Source organism: Salvelinus alpinus, chromosome 35 (assembly GCF_045679555.1).
Source record: "Salvelinus alpinus chromosome 35, SLU_Salpinus.1, whole genome shotgun sequence".
In the NCBI taxonomy this organism is placed as follows: domain Eukaryota; kingdom Metazoa; phylum Chordata; class Actinopteri; order Salmoniformes; family Salmonidae; genus Salvelinus; species Salvelinus alpinus.
In genome coordinates, this window is record NC_092120.1 from 22,057,109 (window position 1) to 22,071,799 (window position 14,691).

Consider the following 14,691-nt stretch of genomic DNA (forward strand, 5'->3'; position numbering starts at 1 on the left):
TTTCGTTGTTGATATTTCTCCATTTTCCATCATCTTCGTAGCCAGGGTAACAGACCCCTGATAAGTCTAGATCTACGAGGGAGATAGTGTCATATGTTTGGTGTAGCAGTACATACCAGAAGTTTTCCTCTGCAACTGGTTTTGGATTATGTAGCCAATGTTGCATTGCTTGCTAGTTAGCTGTGTATACGTTAGTAGCAGCCATTGAGCAGTGACCGTCACCTGCCCTGAAACCTAAAAGTACTGTCTACCGCATCAAGAAACACCTTTTGGATTTTCAGGTTAAGGCTTCTTGAGTTGCGTTGTTTTGGTGTGCAGAGAGTTTTGAGTTCATACACAGGTTGAGACGGAAATTCTACCCTCTTGCAATTGCATGGTACTTAAAGGTGTGTGTGTGTATGCTTGCGTGCACGTGCTTGTGTTTACTGCTGGGTTGGGGAGTAAGGGATTACAAAAAACGGTAACTGTAATCCGTTACGTTACCAGCAAAAATATTGTAATCAGATTACCGATACATTTGAAAAATTAGATGATTACTTTGAGGATTACTTTTAAATTCAGAAAGGATGTTTGCGAGAAAAAAATCTTTGACACTTCTCTGTTTTCTTAATGACATTCAAATCAGCATTGAAAAAAGGCTCAAGTTTAAGTTTGTTCCACCTGAGCGAGTCTGACCACAAGTCAGAGACCACTATGATAACACACCAAATGTGTTTGATGGATCGCGAGAAAAGAGAAGGAATAGGCTTTTGTAGGCTACAGTCTAAGCTATGTCTTCCAATGGTGCGACTGCTGTCGGCATCCAAAGATTATCCAACTTGAATAAACGCTTGGAGGTAAGGATGACAGTAGTGTTGTAGTCTACGGTGATACGGATATCACTTATTATTGATATCTACATAGCTCATTGATGTGAATCACACTGCTGCTCTCTCATTTAGCTATTTGCGCATTACGGATTGTGGTTGTTGTGGATGGCTTTTCACAAATCTAAATGTGTATTTAAACCCAATAATGGTTGAATTCAAGAAGTTTAAGCTGCCTATCAATGATTGCTTTTGAAACCAGTGGACAGCCAGTGAAAAATGCGCTCTTGTGCAATGGAATGGCATGCTTTGCCAAGAGTGTACAAAGCTGTCATCAAGGCAAAATGTGGCTACTTTGAAGAATCTCAAATATAAAATATATTTAGATTTGTTTAACACTTTTTTTGGTTTTAATGTGAAGATATAATTTAATTGTATTGTTATCTGTAGTAGAAAGTGGTGGGTTAGAAGAAGCCTACATAACCAACCCATAAAGTAAAATGTAACATCCATATATGGCCAGCTATGTGAACTTAAACATTGATTTATCCTACAATAGATGTTGTTCAATTGGTAACATACATTTTTGTCTTCTTCCAATGCCTCTTAAGGGGAAAGTAATCTAAAAGTAACAGAATGCAATCAGATTACATGACTGAGTTTGGGTAATCCAAAAGTTACATTACTGATTACAATTTTGGATAGGTAACTGTAACGGATTACAATTAGAAAGTAACCTACCCAAACCTGGTTTACTGTACAGTGAGACCTGTCTCACTGCCTGTCTGCCTCCCCCTCCCTTCCTGGCTCATGGCTAACTAACTCTTCTCTACTGTCACTCTATAGACACATTCAGTAGTACTACTCTGTTGGACACTACGCCCGCTGCCCCCGGGGGACCAGAAGAGGATCTATTGGGTGGTATGCACACACACACACACACACACACTTTAGCTGTAACACCATAATGAATGTCCCGGTGAGCAGCTAATTAGTAGAATAAAGTGAGCAGGATTATGGTTGTAGTAAAAGCCTGCAGGGCTGTAGTTCTCCAGGAGAAGGATTGGGAGCCCCTGCTCTAAGAGCACGTACAGTATGTTAATATTGAGTACCATGACACAACGTAACTTAAATCAATGAAATTCTAATCAATGAAAATCATTATCACCGTATATAATACCCTCATTCAAATGGTTCCCCACTTTCAGGACTGATGTCTCCTAGCCTGGCTCCCATGGCGGCCCTTGCTCCTCTGGCCCCCACTCTGGCTCCGGCCCTCGCCCCTACCCTAGCTCCTGTCTCAGCCCAGAATGACTTGCTGGAGGATGGCTTCGACACCCTCGGCTCCCTGCCCCCACTAATCCCCGCCACCCCAGCAGCTGCAGACACAGTGCCAGCCGCAGCAGCACCCTCTGGTGGCTTTGATACATCAGGTAGGGGACACTGTCTGCTCCATGTGTATATCCTGAGGGAAGTGTGTGCGTGTGTGTGTGTGTTCTGCATGCATGACTGACGCTGCCAAAAATCACCGCCACTGTCCCCATTATGTAACGCTGAGGGCTCAGCGGTCACCACTGCTGCCGGTTTAATTCCTCAACACTGCTTCTCTCTCTCTCTCACTCTCTCTCATCTCTCATGCGCACATGCCGATACTTACTACTGTGCTCCCCATCCTATTTCAACTCCTTCTTTCTCTATATGTTGTTCTCTCTCTCCCTCCCTCCATCCTCGCGTTCTCTCTGTTCTCTCTCTCTCTCTTTCACATACTACCTTTCCTCATTTCTCACCTCACGTCCTTTCGTTCTCCACCCCTTCAACCCTCTCCTCTCGCCCACTCTGCCCTTGTCTCTTTCTGCCATCCCCTCTCTCTCTCTCTGTCACTGCTGGGTCATTACTTGCCGCTACTGCGTAATTGGTGAGTTCACAAGCCTTTCTCCCCTTAAGTGCTTCGCAGTATGAGCTGTTTTGACACGTTCCCCATTTAAAAAGACACAGGTTTTTGCATGTTTCAATATGTTTGTCTCGTGTACGAGACAATGTCATGTATGTATTACTCCCATTTGTAACGTTTGCCAGATTTCTACCCTCAATTCAGCATAGTGCCCTTTGAAACTGCGATGCTGGCACTGTGGTGGTCTAAAACCACATTTAAACCCAGTTATTATCTCAACATTCAGGTCTATGTGGTAGTGAAGGCCTTACAGTGGGTATATATTAATCTCTCGTGGGCAGACTACGTGAACATAAAAGATACCAAATTACGCAAGATTTTTATTCTGGGTTAACCGAGATTAGGTATATATTGTTTCTGCTCTGTTCGCTGCACGCATTGCACACCAGAGTACTGTACTGAATGATAGTGTTGTGGTGATGAATTGTATGGTGATGATTTCACATCTGCCCCCTCTTTGTGGAGATTAGAGATTATAAAGATTTTAATCCATGCTGTATGTTTCTAACATCTTACTCCCCTTATTTCTACCCTTTCCCTCTAAGTGTTTGGTGGATTAGGGGACCTACTGATGCCAGTCATAACACCCCAGTCCACTGGGGGTAGTGTGGGCAGTACAGGCAGTGGTGGGGGGAATACCAAGGTGGCACCCGCGGTCGGGGGTGGCATGGCAGGCGCCACAGCTATTAAACGGCCATCCATCGGGGGCGACTTGGACTCCTCACTAGCAAACCTGGTTGGAGGCATGTATTGATCACACCGGGACAGCCTTGATGGTTGTGATTACTGTTTTTTTGTCCGTTTTCAAAATGAGTTCTGAAATTGCATTTTTTTCTCTTGCAGATCTGGGGATTCAGAAAAAGTACGTACGGAATTTCTCTGTGTTCGCGCTTGCGTGTGTGTGTTCTCCTTTTCTTTGTGTGCTTCCTAAACAACAATCAAAGTCATGCGGTATCTAGTGTGTATTCCCAAACCTTCCAGCTAGCTGATGACAATGTTGGTGTCCTGTGTGTCTCGTATAGGGACCATCAGTGGAATGACAAGAAGCTGACGGGAGGATCTAACTGGACCCCCCAGGTAGCCCCTCCCAGCTGGGGTGCTCCTGGGCCTATGATGGTAAAAGCCTCCACAAGCCTCCCAGTATTAGCAAAGAACCATTATTGGGACATTTAAAATGGAAATCAAATCCAACTTCATTGGTCATGTGTGCAGGATACAGGTTGTAAATGGTACAGTGAAATGCTTACTTGCAAGCTCCCCTCAACAGTACAGTACACATTTATGAAAAAAAATGAAAGGAATACAATTAATCAAAATAGTAATGTTTTGAAATGTACACAATAACAATATACAGTGTAGACTATGAAATGTGCTCGAGTGAGTAGTGGTATGGTTGAGCAGCTTAGATGGATAGTAACAGCAACGGTGTGTGTGTGTGTGTGTGTGTGTGTGTGTGTGTGTGTGTGTGTGTGTGTGTGTGTGTGTGTGTGTGTGTGTGTGTGTGTGTGTGTGTGTGTGTGTGTGTGTGTGTGTGTGTGTGTGTGTGTGTGTGTGTGTGTGTGTGTGTGTGTGTGTGTGTGTGTGTGTGTGTGTGTGTGTGTGTGTGTGTGTGTGTGTGTGTGAGGGTGGATGAGTGAAAGTCTCTTAGGTGCAGCTGTGAAGTGAGTCAGTCCCCAATGATGGACTGGGCAGTCTTCACCACCCTCTGTAGAGCCTGGAGAGAGTAGAATTTTTGTATGTTGGAAATAAGCTGTGGACCTGAATGGGAAAGGATTGTTCAGGAATGGAAATTATGTTCTATGACATAAAGCTGTGAACTGTTTTTGTCTTGACTTCCTGTTTCTAGGGTGGCCCCGCCCCCGGTGCCCCTAGTGCCATGCCTCCGCCCATGGGAGCACATCCTGGCTTTGGCATGGTGAGATACTGGACTGGATGCCCAGAAACCAACGTGGACAGCTATACTTATAAATGAGCTCAGTGCTCTTATTCAAGTCAGGAAGTAGTTATTGGTCAATTCCATGAACCCCTTCCATCTCTTACCAGGCCTCAGCAGCTGGATCTGGAGTTCCCATGATGCCTTCCATGATGATGGGCCAGCCAATGATGGGTCAACCCATGAGACCACCCCTGCCAGGAGCTGCAGCACCAGGGATACCGGTAACACACACAAACACACACGCATGCACACACACGCACACAGATACACCCTCACATTCGTTCTCAGATAATAAAAAAATCCAAACCCTCAAACACGTACACAGAAAAGTGCACGTAGGTATACAGAATCACCTGTTACCCCTTCAGTTATAAACGTATTAAAAGGGGAAATATACTCATATATTCTTCATTAGTTCACTTTTGATACAGTCCCATAAAATAATGCAGGTCAAAATTCATGTTTTCAAGATATATTGCTTTTAGTCTCCTGATGACCAAAATCAAAGTGCAAAACATCATCATAAGACTTTTCTACAAAGTCAACACAGGCTTGCTATTTTGGAAAGCAATGAGTCTTGTATTTGCACAATAAAGATATTTTAAAGGCAATGTATTTGAAGTGGTACTCAATTAGTTTTTCTGTTTTCCAGCTGTCTCCAGGACCTGCTGCCACCCAGAGCAAAAAGCCCAAGGACCCACTGGCAGACTTCAACCTCAAGGACTTAATGTAAATCCCCCAGTCCAGGTGTGTGTTCAGGACATTACGCTGTCATCCTGGTGTGATGCTAGTCTTGCCTGGTGTCAGATCTGGTTATACAACACAAAGAGATCTGCGACCAGGCTATAATGCTAGTCTTGTGTCAGTAGTCAAACTTAGGGTATGTTTTTCTCCTTATTGTCTTCCAGCTCTTTGTTTTTCTGGAGCTGGGCCCTCTGGCTGCCTGTCTTATTTTGGCGTTCTGTACATCCCGGGACACCAGAGACCCTCCTCAGCTACTCACCCATAGGAGACCCTCTTCCTCCACTCCACCCCAGCCCCCTGTGTAATGTTGTAGCACAAACTGTGAAAGTGAAACCTTAGTGAGAAAAAAACAAGTGTGTGCTTAACTAGATGTAACCCTTTGTCTAAACAAAACCACACAAAACCTACAAAAAAAAAAAGTCTATAAAAGCAAGCCAGAAACCCGAGCAGAAGCTGAAGGCGTATGTGCTGTGTGTATTTAGATAATTTTTTCCAGTAGTGTTCGCGTGTTGAGTTGAATGATGGATGCGTGTTTGTTTGATGCCCTCAGCTCCACCTTTGGCCCTGCACTGGCCTTCTGATCACTCTAGAGGGGGAGGGGCTTCCACCCTGCCTCACCCTGATTGGATAAGAGGGGTAAGCAAAGCAGACCCGTAAATTTTGGATGAAATGTTCAATGTGTCGTTCACAGAAGTTCTTCTTCGGTGGTGTATATACATTACACTGGGAAATCTCTAAGGATTTGTCTCTACTCTGTACAGTATGTCTGTGGAAGAGCATATTGATGTGAATCTGATATCAAATTGTAAGAAGTCATGTGACCATTATCTTATTTCCTTTCATCTTTTGAACGTATTTAGAAACAAATATGATATGAATATATGATTAATATAAATAAGCAACATGTACGGGCTCCTGAATCCTAAATTACCATCCAATTATTTTTTTTATGATCGGTATATTTATTCGTTTTTTTTGGTCAGCGTTTATTTTTCTATTTTTTTTAGATTTGGGGCGTCATGTCCAGCTTTATTTGTACATTCTCTCTCTGTTGATATTGTTTGTGAATCTGCTGTAAAACGTTGTCGGATATTTTTATCAACAGATCATATCTTACCGCCTATTTTCAGAGAAAATGTGTTTATATTTGAGTTATTCCTATTCAAGAGGAAGGTCAAACAGTGCATACCAGGAGCCAAATCTTGCCAGTATCTCATATCTCAATACAGAGGAGAACAGTCTTTTGTTAAACCACTAAAACAAGTTGTGTACAGTTAGTCTACTTCCTGGTATCACCGGCACTCTCCCTATGGACCTATCACTGTCCTCCTCATCAGTGGTCTGTTGTTTGATTTACATAATTGCTCGTAATTTATTATTAGCATTATTACTATGACTAGACCACGGTTAGTTACTGGATATGTAGTGTTATTTTTGTATTTGAGAAGGAACAGAAACATCCTTGTCTCCCTATTCCCCCCCCACCCCAGATTTTGTTTCATGTTTCTGTTCCGTTTCCTCCCCCATTGTTAGTGAATCAGTAATATTGTACATGGTAACATGGACGGAGCGGAGAGCCTGTGTATACCCAGTCAGAAGAGGACACTGTTGAACAGTGTGCCTTCCATGTCTATCTAGACAGCTGTTTAGAACCTGTGAAACCAGTCCTGTGCTGTATACCCCCAGATATAACAAATACTGTGTTGTGTCATTGCAAAGACTGTTTCGACAATTGTGCGGGGAAAAAATATGGATTAGAAAAATGGGAAAACATCATTATTGAGTTACATTTTTATTTTATTATTATTATTTACTATGCCCCTCCCCAGTGCATGTAAGCCCTTTTAGATGCAATAAACTCAATGATGGAAAGAATGGACCATTACTGATCGCCCATCTTTTTCTTATATTGATAGATCAGATTATGGACGCATTGCGTTTTTAATCTGGTGCACTAAATGTCATGACATAGGAATGACATCAATAGGCGTAACCTGGGTTGTGTTCATTAGGGCGCACAAGTGAAAACATTTTAAAATGTAAAAGACTGTTTCTTATTGGACAAGTCCAAGAAGTGCCTAATGATCATGACACTGGCTACAGGCATAGATGTGTCATGGATACATACAGTACATCACTTGTTATGGTAAACACACATACAAGTTGTGATCTTGGTTTAATTGTTGTTTTTTTCAATCATGGTGAAATGTTATAAATGTATTGTATTTGGTCATCAATGGCAAACTCGTATACATTGTGGCACATAATAAACAAGAGATGCATCAGCATGAACACTTTAGAATGATGATTGTTATCATCACGTAACATTATGGCGTTTGTTGTCACCGCTAGCCTTCAGATGACATGACTCTAATGGTAAACTGAATGTCGAAATAACGTTTTTAATCTAAAAGCTCTGTTGCATCAAACGCACGGTGTAGCCTCATATTAAATACATCGTTACAGTACTAGGCTATCAAAAATATATTCCGATAGGTCTCCCCAAAGTGCATCATTTTTTATTTATGAAATTAGCACCAAGTCTCTGGATAAGCACCATCATTTTTATGTGTATGGCAATGAAACCACATTTTAATGCACTGCTAGAGTAAAAAAACAAAAACAAACGGTAGGACTGAAAAGAATCATGTTTTATCCAGGATCCCTCTGGAACCTTTCACTATTTAGTCATAGAAACGTAATCTTATAAGAAAAGGTAGTTTTACAAAAAGGGACATGACAGGAAACTCAAAGAGCTAGATAAACATTATTTTAAACACCAGCACGTTGATTTAGAAAATATTTAGAAAAAGACAGTTATAACTTCTTAATATACTCAAATGTTAATTTCTCCGAAAAAATGTTGCTTTCTTCTGGGTCGTTCACCAAAGCCAATGCAAACTTTCTTGTTCAATTTGCTAGAAAAGGGAACACATTTGAAAATGTTAACGTCTCTGCGTTCATTAAGGCTGCCTGGAATATATGACATAACAAGCATCACTCCCCTGAAACAGCTGAATATACAACGTTTTAACAAAATTGGTCAAACCTGTCAAAATATTCCCGTTGGCATAAACACAGACCTAGTAGGAGCTGGCAATATATAATCATTGTATTCATACATTTCTAGAATGTTTGCTTTTTAATAATTTAATAAATTAGACAAGGCAGAACAGCCATAGTTCTCTTTGATCTGTTGACAAGTTCCTGTAATCAACAACAGTGAGTTTGTATGGCCGCTTGTGTGCGATGAATGCTGTGATGAGGCAATCTGTGCCAGTTGCCAGTGGGAAGCACAGGAGGTAATAGAGAAGACAGAGGAAGGCAGTCGGGTGGGCGGGCTCCTGTTTCGTTTGTGATGAAGGGTGGAGGGGTGTTGTGGCATGTTGTGTGTCCCTCAGGCGTCCCGGCACTCACTGGAATCCCCATGGACCCAGTAACAGATCTGGGCATACTTGAGGGGCGTTATCCTCACCGCCACATTGTAATCTTGCTGCGCCCCATTGCCGTTGACATCCACCCACTGGTGGCCTGAGAACACCCCGATGATCTTCCTCTTCCATTTCTTCTTGCCGGGCTCTTTGAGGCGGATGTAGACCCCGGAGCCGCTGGAGCCGGGCTTGGCGTCGCAATACTGATACAGCAGGTCTTTGGACTCCTCCGACACCGAGCAGAAGCGGTACACCAAGTTGCCGGGCCGGTCGTCGTCGAAGCCTGAGAAGTGGATCCTGCCGGCGGGCAGCTTCTTGACCGAGGGGATGACGCCTAGGTCCATGTGCTTGACCTTCTGGGCCTTCTTTAGCTCCAGCACGGCATAGTCATAGTCAGCCGCCACACCGCCCGACGCCCCGCCTTTCAACCAACCTTTAGGGACCTGGGTCTGCTTCACTCTGGTCCACCGGAAGGATGGCTTCTCGACCTCTGCACTGCGACGACTGCGGCTCTTTCTGTCCTTCCCTTTCCCTCCTTTCCTCTCCTTCCCTCCATCTTTCTCTTCTTTCTCTTCTTCTTCCTTGTCTTCTCCCCCTTTCCTCCTCTTGCCTTTCCCCCGTCCTCTCTTCCCCTTCCCTCCTTTCCCACGCCGGGATTTCTCCTTGAGGATGCCCACGCGTAGCTTCTGTGCTCCGCTCACGTAGTCCTGTCCGTCGTGGATGCAGTGGGCGGCCGTCAGGACGTGCTTGGGGGATAACAGGACACCAGAGCAGCCCGTGGAGATCTTGACGGAGGTGGAGAAGGGGTACTTAGTGGAGAATTGCTTGTCAGTGATGCTGAAGCGGGTGTCTGTGCCGTAGACCTCCCGTTTGCGGCGTGACTTGGAGGAAGCGGAGGAGTTCCCAGCAGGCCAAGCGTTGACCTCGTTGAGGCCCTGCACAGACACGGAGGTCAGGGTGCGCGTTCCGTTCTCGTACACCGTCTCATAGGACAGGAACTCCTCCAGGTCAGCCAAAGAGGGGTCGGGGAGGTGACGCTGGCACTCAATCCCACAGGTCCCGTTCAGCTCTCCCTGAGGTTTGGCCGTGAAGCCGGTGCTGCTAAGGGCCACCGTCCTCCTGTTCCTCACCAGCGGCACCTTCCACTGCGGCCAGGTATACTCATCATCTCCTCCTGTGGCCTCCTGGGCTTCCACAGCCACCACCACGGCCAGCGACGTCACTGAGAGCAGGAGACACAGGTGTACGGGGCCCATTGTACAGATGGGCCTGGCTCTAGAGGGGAGAGGAGAGAAAGACACTATAAGGGATGGTGGAGAACGCTGAGGTGCAAATACAGTGTGCTGTCAATGCTTTGTCAACCTGCATGAAGGGTTTTTTAAATGGCTTCATATGTCTCTATTGAATAGAATAGACGGAAAGAGAAGAAAATGTGTGTGCTGCTCTACTCCCACAACATACACACACACAAGCAGTATAGCCAACCAAATCCGAGATGGGTTAGTAAAAACGTTCTACTGAAACACATTTTCATGTGGTTGTTACAGAAACCACTGTTGGCAATTTACAGTTTGAGGCCTCCATCTGTTGTTGGTCAAACTTTTCAGCTGGGATGGGATGGCATTTCATTTGGAGGGTATTTTTTAGAAGTCTGACTCTGAATAGAAACATACTGAGACAAAGATAAATGAGGTCAAATCCTCCCTTCCCCAAAATACATCCAGCACCAGCGTGCCACATCCACAGGAGGGCAATGTAATCCAGAAAATGAACGTCTCACAGTTGCCAAATTCAGAGCACTGAGAAGAAGCGAAGCTGTCAAAAAAGTGGGCTGTGCCTGTGGCTAACAAGAGACACAAGAGCACTCCTTGTTTACTAGCACAGTTGTTTTCATGGACACAACCATCTTCAAAATGCTCATATCAACAAAAAGAAGGTGTAGCAGCATCTTCATATGGAAACGATTAAATATAACCGACAGTCTCTCAAGAAATCATAGCATTTCATTGAGTTGACATAGCAGCTGTGTGGTTGAGAGGAGATTTATGGACCCTGAGGCTGAGTGGAGGCTGTGGCCAGTGGGGAAGAGAGTAGAGGACCATCCCTGGAGCTCTGACTGTACTGAGATGGTGGCTTGGAGCTTAGCCACATGGTTAGCCTTTAGCTGTCAGTAATGACCATATCTGGTTTCTCTCGGACTCTATGCTGCTCTCTGCTTCATTCCGCCCACAGTTTGAAGACGTAGGCCGACATGACATCACACAAGATGAGAGTTAGACTGTGGCCAAACTGAGGAGTAACTCGCTAAGTGTGAGGTTGCTAATGGGGCTGATAGCTGTGGAGGAAATATAAATTCAGGGCATTTTATTCATTCAACAGACCATCACTGCACTACTGAGCAGAGTAATAGCCCTTTGTCAGCAGCTGCGTAGATGTAGCTCAACCACAATTCTATACAGAGAATAGAACGGGGGAAGTAGTTTGAGCTACAGTGTAGTTCATAAAGGGGCCTAAGCAGTACTGCTGTAGTGTAGTAATGCAAATCCAACAACCATTTCATACAATGGAGGGATGCGATAGAGGTAAAATGAGAAAAAAACGATGTGATTACAGTACATTCATCCAGCCTGTTTGAAGAGCCTAAATAGCCTTTGGCATGCTGGCTAACATCTGGCCTTCCAGCTGGAGGCTGAGCCTGTGAGGGAGGGGCGAGCGTTGGTGGCCAGGTGTCTTCCTTGCATTCCCATTCAATCAGATGCTAGGCAGTGTTAAAGTGAAAAGCCGCCAGGCGTTGCACGGTGGACGGATGAAGGAGATGGATGGTAGGAAGTAATCCCATCAAAGGATGTGCTGTTGCATCACCAACCATAGGCTACAGGGGACCAGGTCAGTTTGGCATTATCCAACCACACCTCTCACAGGGGAGTTATCCTTCTTCCACCTCTTGTAGCAAACCATATGCCCTGTCTGTTTCAGACAAGTGGTATGTATGTCTACTGTAAGGGCAAAGGTCACACATGACCTATCCCAGAATAGCATGTATTATGCCATGTTATGTCATCTTAATGCAGTTCTGTCAATGGTAGGTCTTGACACCTGAGGATTCTGATTTATTGGCCTCAGTTTTGGTCTACAAATCAAATCGCTCAACTGTGGATGGGATAGCCATGTACACAACACCATACATCTTCGAACCAACCTTACCCTTAAATAAAAACAAGATACACTATAAAAAATTACATAAGAATGACTCAATGAATTAGAAATGTGATGTCAGGAATTTGACCCAGGTTTCTGGCCAACAAGACACGTTCTCCCAGACCAAGAAATAGCACAAATTCAACAGAAAAGTGAAATTATTGAGGATAGAGTGGAGACTGATGTGTTGCCAGTATAATTTTCTGTTAAAGAAGGCCTGCATTTAACTGAGATTTTACATTACAGTATAATCTCTCAAACGCCATCCCATGCACCATTTTCCAATCCAGCGCATGGTCGAAAGAATACCGCACAAGGCCACCAAAAGATGGTGCTAGATTGCAATCTCTCTCGCGCGTTACTTAATTTCTTTGTTCATAATTCGGATTTTTATGGGAAAATATCCTCTAAAATCATTGTGGAAAAATGTCGATACAATAAAAATCACTGCAAGCAAGGGTGTCCTCTTGGTCCTAAAGTAGCGCTAACTTCAGTAATTATGATGCAAATATGTTTTTGCTAATAACTTTAGACTATCACGCAACCTATCTTGGAAATGGAAAATGAGATCAGCTATTGGTTATCAATAAAGCCATGAGTTGGCTATTAATATGAAAATTCATAATAACCTTGCAAAATAGGTTTCTAATCTCAAGGTTAAATAATAATAATAATAATAATAATATTGTTTTTTGCTACTATATCTAAAATATTTAATTTTTAAGAAGTCTGTGAAAAAATGTATATGATTGTAGCCTAAAAACGAAACAAGAATAAAAGAAAGTGAGTTAATGAATTAACCTTCCACATTTGCATGTAAAAAGCTAACTCTCACCTGTTCCATATTATTGTCTCAATGACTACTTAGATAGTTAAAATAAATGCTTTATCGAACGGCAAACAAACAAATAAAAATAATTATCCAAAACAATATTAGCCAAGTAATGAATATAATAAAATGAAAATGTAGCAATTTTTCAATATCACCATTATCAAACCAGACCACCAGAAATCAAGAAAATAGATCAAAAACCGTATAATGGAAATAATGAACTGAGAGACCCACTGTCCATGTGGCTCCATCAACAAAATAAACAAAAGCCTCTGCAGCTCCATACCTGCTTGCATTCGATTGATCGATATGACAAATCCGCAAATCTGTTTTTGATTTCCAGAAAGAAACTGCTATTGCATCTAAGACGTCTTCTTATCAGTGGACGAAGTTCCCTTCTCCTCATCGCATTTGCACCAAAGAGGCTGAGAGAAATTCGCAGCAGCCAGTGCCCTCCGTTCGGGCTGCGCTTGATGCTGAGAGAGGGAGGAGGGAAGACAAGTCTGAAAAATATTTTTTCACTTTCGACAAAAGCTGTTTACATAGGCCTACATGGGAGTGACCAGTCGGATCAGCTAAAAACGCTGGATTGATTGATTGAATGAGTGAGTGTTTGTCAGTCTATGCAACCAATAGTCCTATATGGTCGTCAATGGGATACTGTGTTCATGAGATGAAGTTGCGCCCTATGAAATAAATATTACATTTCAGTGTCATTTTGTGCGCTTTATTCAATGGAGCTTTCATTCGACCGGGGACTGGAATTAGTTCCAGGGAGCCCACAATGGCCCTCGCAGACTGCTTTCATTGTCGCCCGTCTGAACTTCCACATCTGCTGCACTTGTCTCTGTGCTCGATGAGGTGGTAAACACACCGGCAGGGGGTCTTTGCGCTATATGCACCCATGCCGTGACAGAGAGCACTATTCAGGAAAACATTGTTGAATAGTGAAGCTAACTGTCCAACGGGGTATAGAGCAACCGAATGGATGCTCATTTCCGTTTTGTAGGGAGGATGTGCTTCACTTGGATCTGCATCTGTCCTCACATGTATCATGTGTAAAGATAAAGGGAACCACCCACACTAATCAGAGGAGGCTGGTTGGAGAAGCTACATGAAGATAGGCTCATTGTAAAGACTGGAATGGAATGGAATGGAAAGGTATCAATCACATCAAACATGGAAACCACATGTTTGACTCCATTCCATTAATTTCATTCCAGTCATTACAACGAGCTCGTCCTCCTCTAGCTCCCCCCACCAGCCTCCTCTGCCACACTTGACTATTCATGTACTGTAAAAAAATATATTCAAAAAAGCCAAATGAATCAGCGTTATTTGGTGAGTTGGGTGGACTTCAGAAGGACAAGGAATTGAGCTAATGTGTGAACATTTGTTCACTTAACAAACTTTGCTCACAGTGAGCTGAATGTACAAAAACTTGAGTGGAATTACAAATGAATGTTTGGAAGAGAACACTGTAGGGGAGAGTGGGGTAAGCTGAGCCAAAGTGTTAGATCAGCCACCCCTTGTTTCTAGGAAACAATACTGTCTGTGAAGGCGTCTGTGAAGGAAGAAACCACATGGAATAAGCGGCATGCAAGTTAGCTCCAAAAAACGGATTTTCACAAAGTCAAATTAATTTCTGTTATAGGTTTCATGAGCTTGTATCTTAACCAAAGTAGATATCTTGAAGATTGTTTTATACATCAACTGGGGTCTTGATAAGCTACAATATAAGGTCCCAAACCTAGCATGAAAGTGCATCCTTGTAGCTGAGTGGGCTAATATAG

General features: G+C 43.4%; 2 protein-coding genes across 8 annotated transcripts in view; one reads left to right on the forward strand and one right to left on the reverse strand.

The window, feature by feature from the left end:
• LOC139564640 (clathrin coat assembly protein AP180-like) overlaps window positions 1-7,322 on the forward strand; it is a 58,143-nt gene extending 50,821 nt beyond the window's left edge. For all 7 annotated transcript variants that reach the window (XM_071384346.1, XM_071384349.1, XM_071384347.1 and 4 more), the window contains 9 exons: window positions 1,653-1,727; window positions 2,015-2,239; window positions 3,303-3,500; window positions 3,601-3,619; window positions 3,780-3,873; window positions 4,604-4,672; window positions 4,801-4,914; window positions 5,346-5,440; window positions 5,602-7,322. In XM_071384346.1, the coding sequence (XP_071240447.1) occupies window positions 1,653-1,727; window positions 2,015-2,239; window positions 3,303-3,500; window positions 3,601-3,619; window positions 3,780-3,873; window positions 4,604-4,672; window positions 4,801-4,914; window positions 5,346-5,426 (875 nt within the window). In that variant the 3' untranslated portion in view covers window positions 5,427-5,440; window positions 5,602-7,322. The remainder of the gene's footprint in view (window positions 1-1,652; window positions 1,728-2,014; window positions 2,240-3,302; window positions 3,501-3,600; window positions 3,620-3,779; window positions 3,874-4,603; window positions 4,673-4,800; window positions 4,915-5,345; window positions 5,441-5,601) is intronic.
• A 618-nt stretch (window positions 7,323-7,940) lies between these two features.
• LOC139564641 (inactive serine protease 35-like) lies at window positions 7,941-13,422 on the reverse strand. Its single transcript, XM_071384350.1, has 2 exons — window positions 13,185-13,422; window positions 7,941-10,143 (listed from the first exon to the last, which is right to left on the reverse strand). Exon 2 carries the CDS (start codon window positions 10,122-10,124, stop codon window positions 8,835-8,837), a length of 1,290 nt encoding a protein of 429 aa, XP_071240451.1. The 5' UTR covers window positions 10,125-10,143; window positions 13,185-13,422; the 3' UTR covers window positions 7,941-8,834.
• Window positions 13,423-14,691: the final 1,269 nt, after the last annotated feature.

Bases quoted from the DNA above. Each gene is read 5' to 3' on its own strand.
- LOC139564641 (XM_071384350.1), bottom strand. From the start codon at position 10,124: ATGGGCCCCGTACACCTGTGTCTCCTGCTCTCAGTGACGTCGCTGGCC.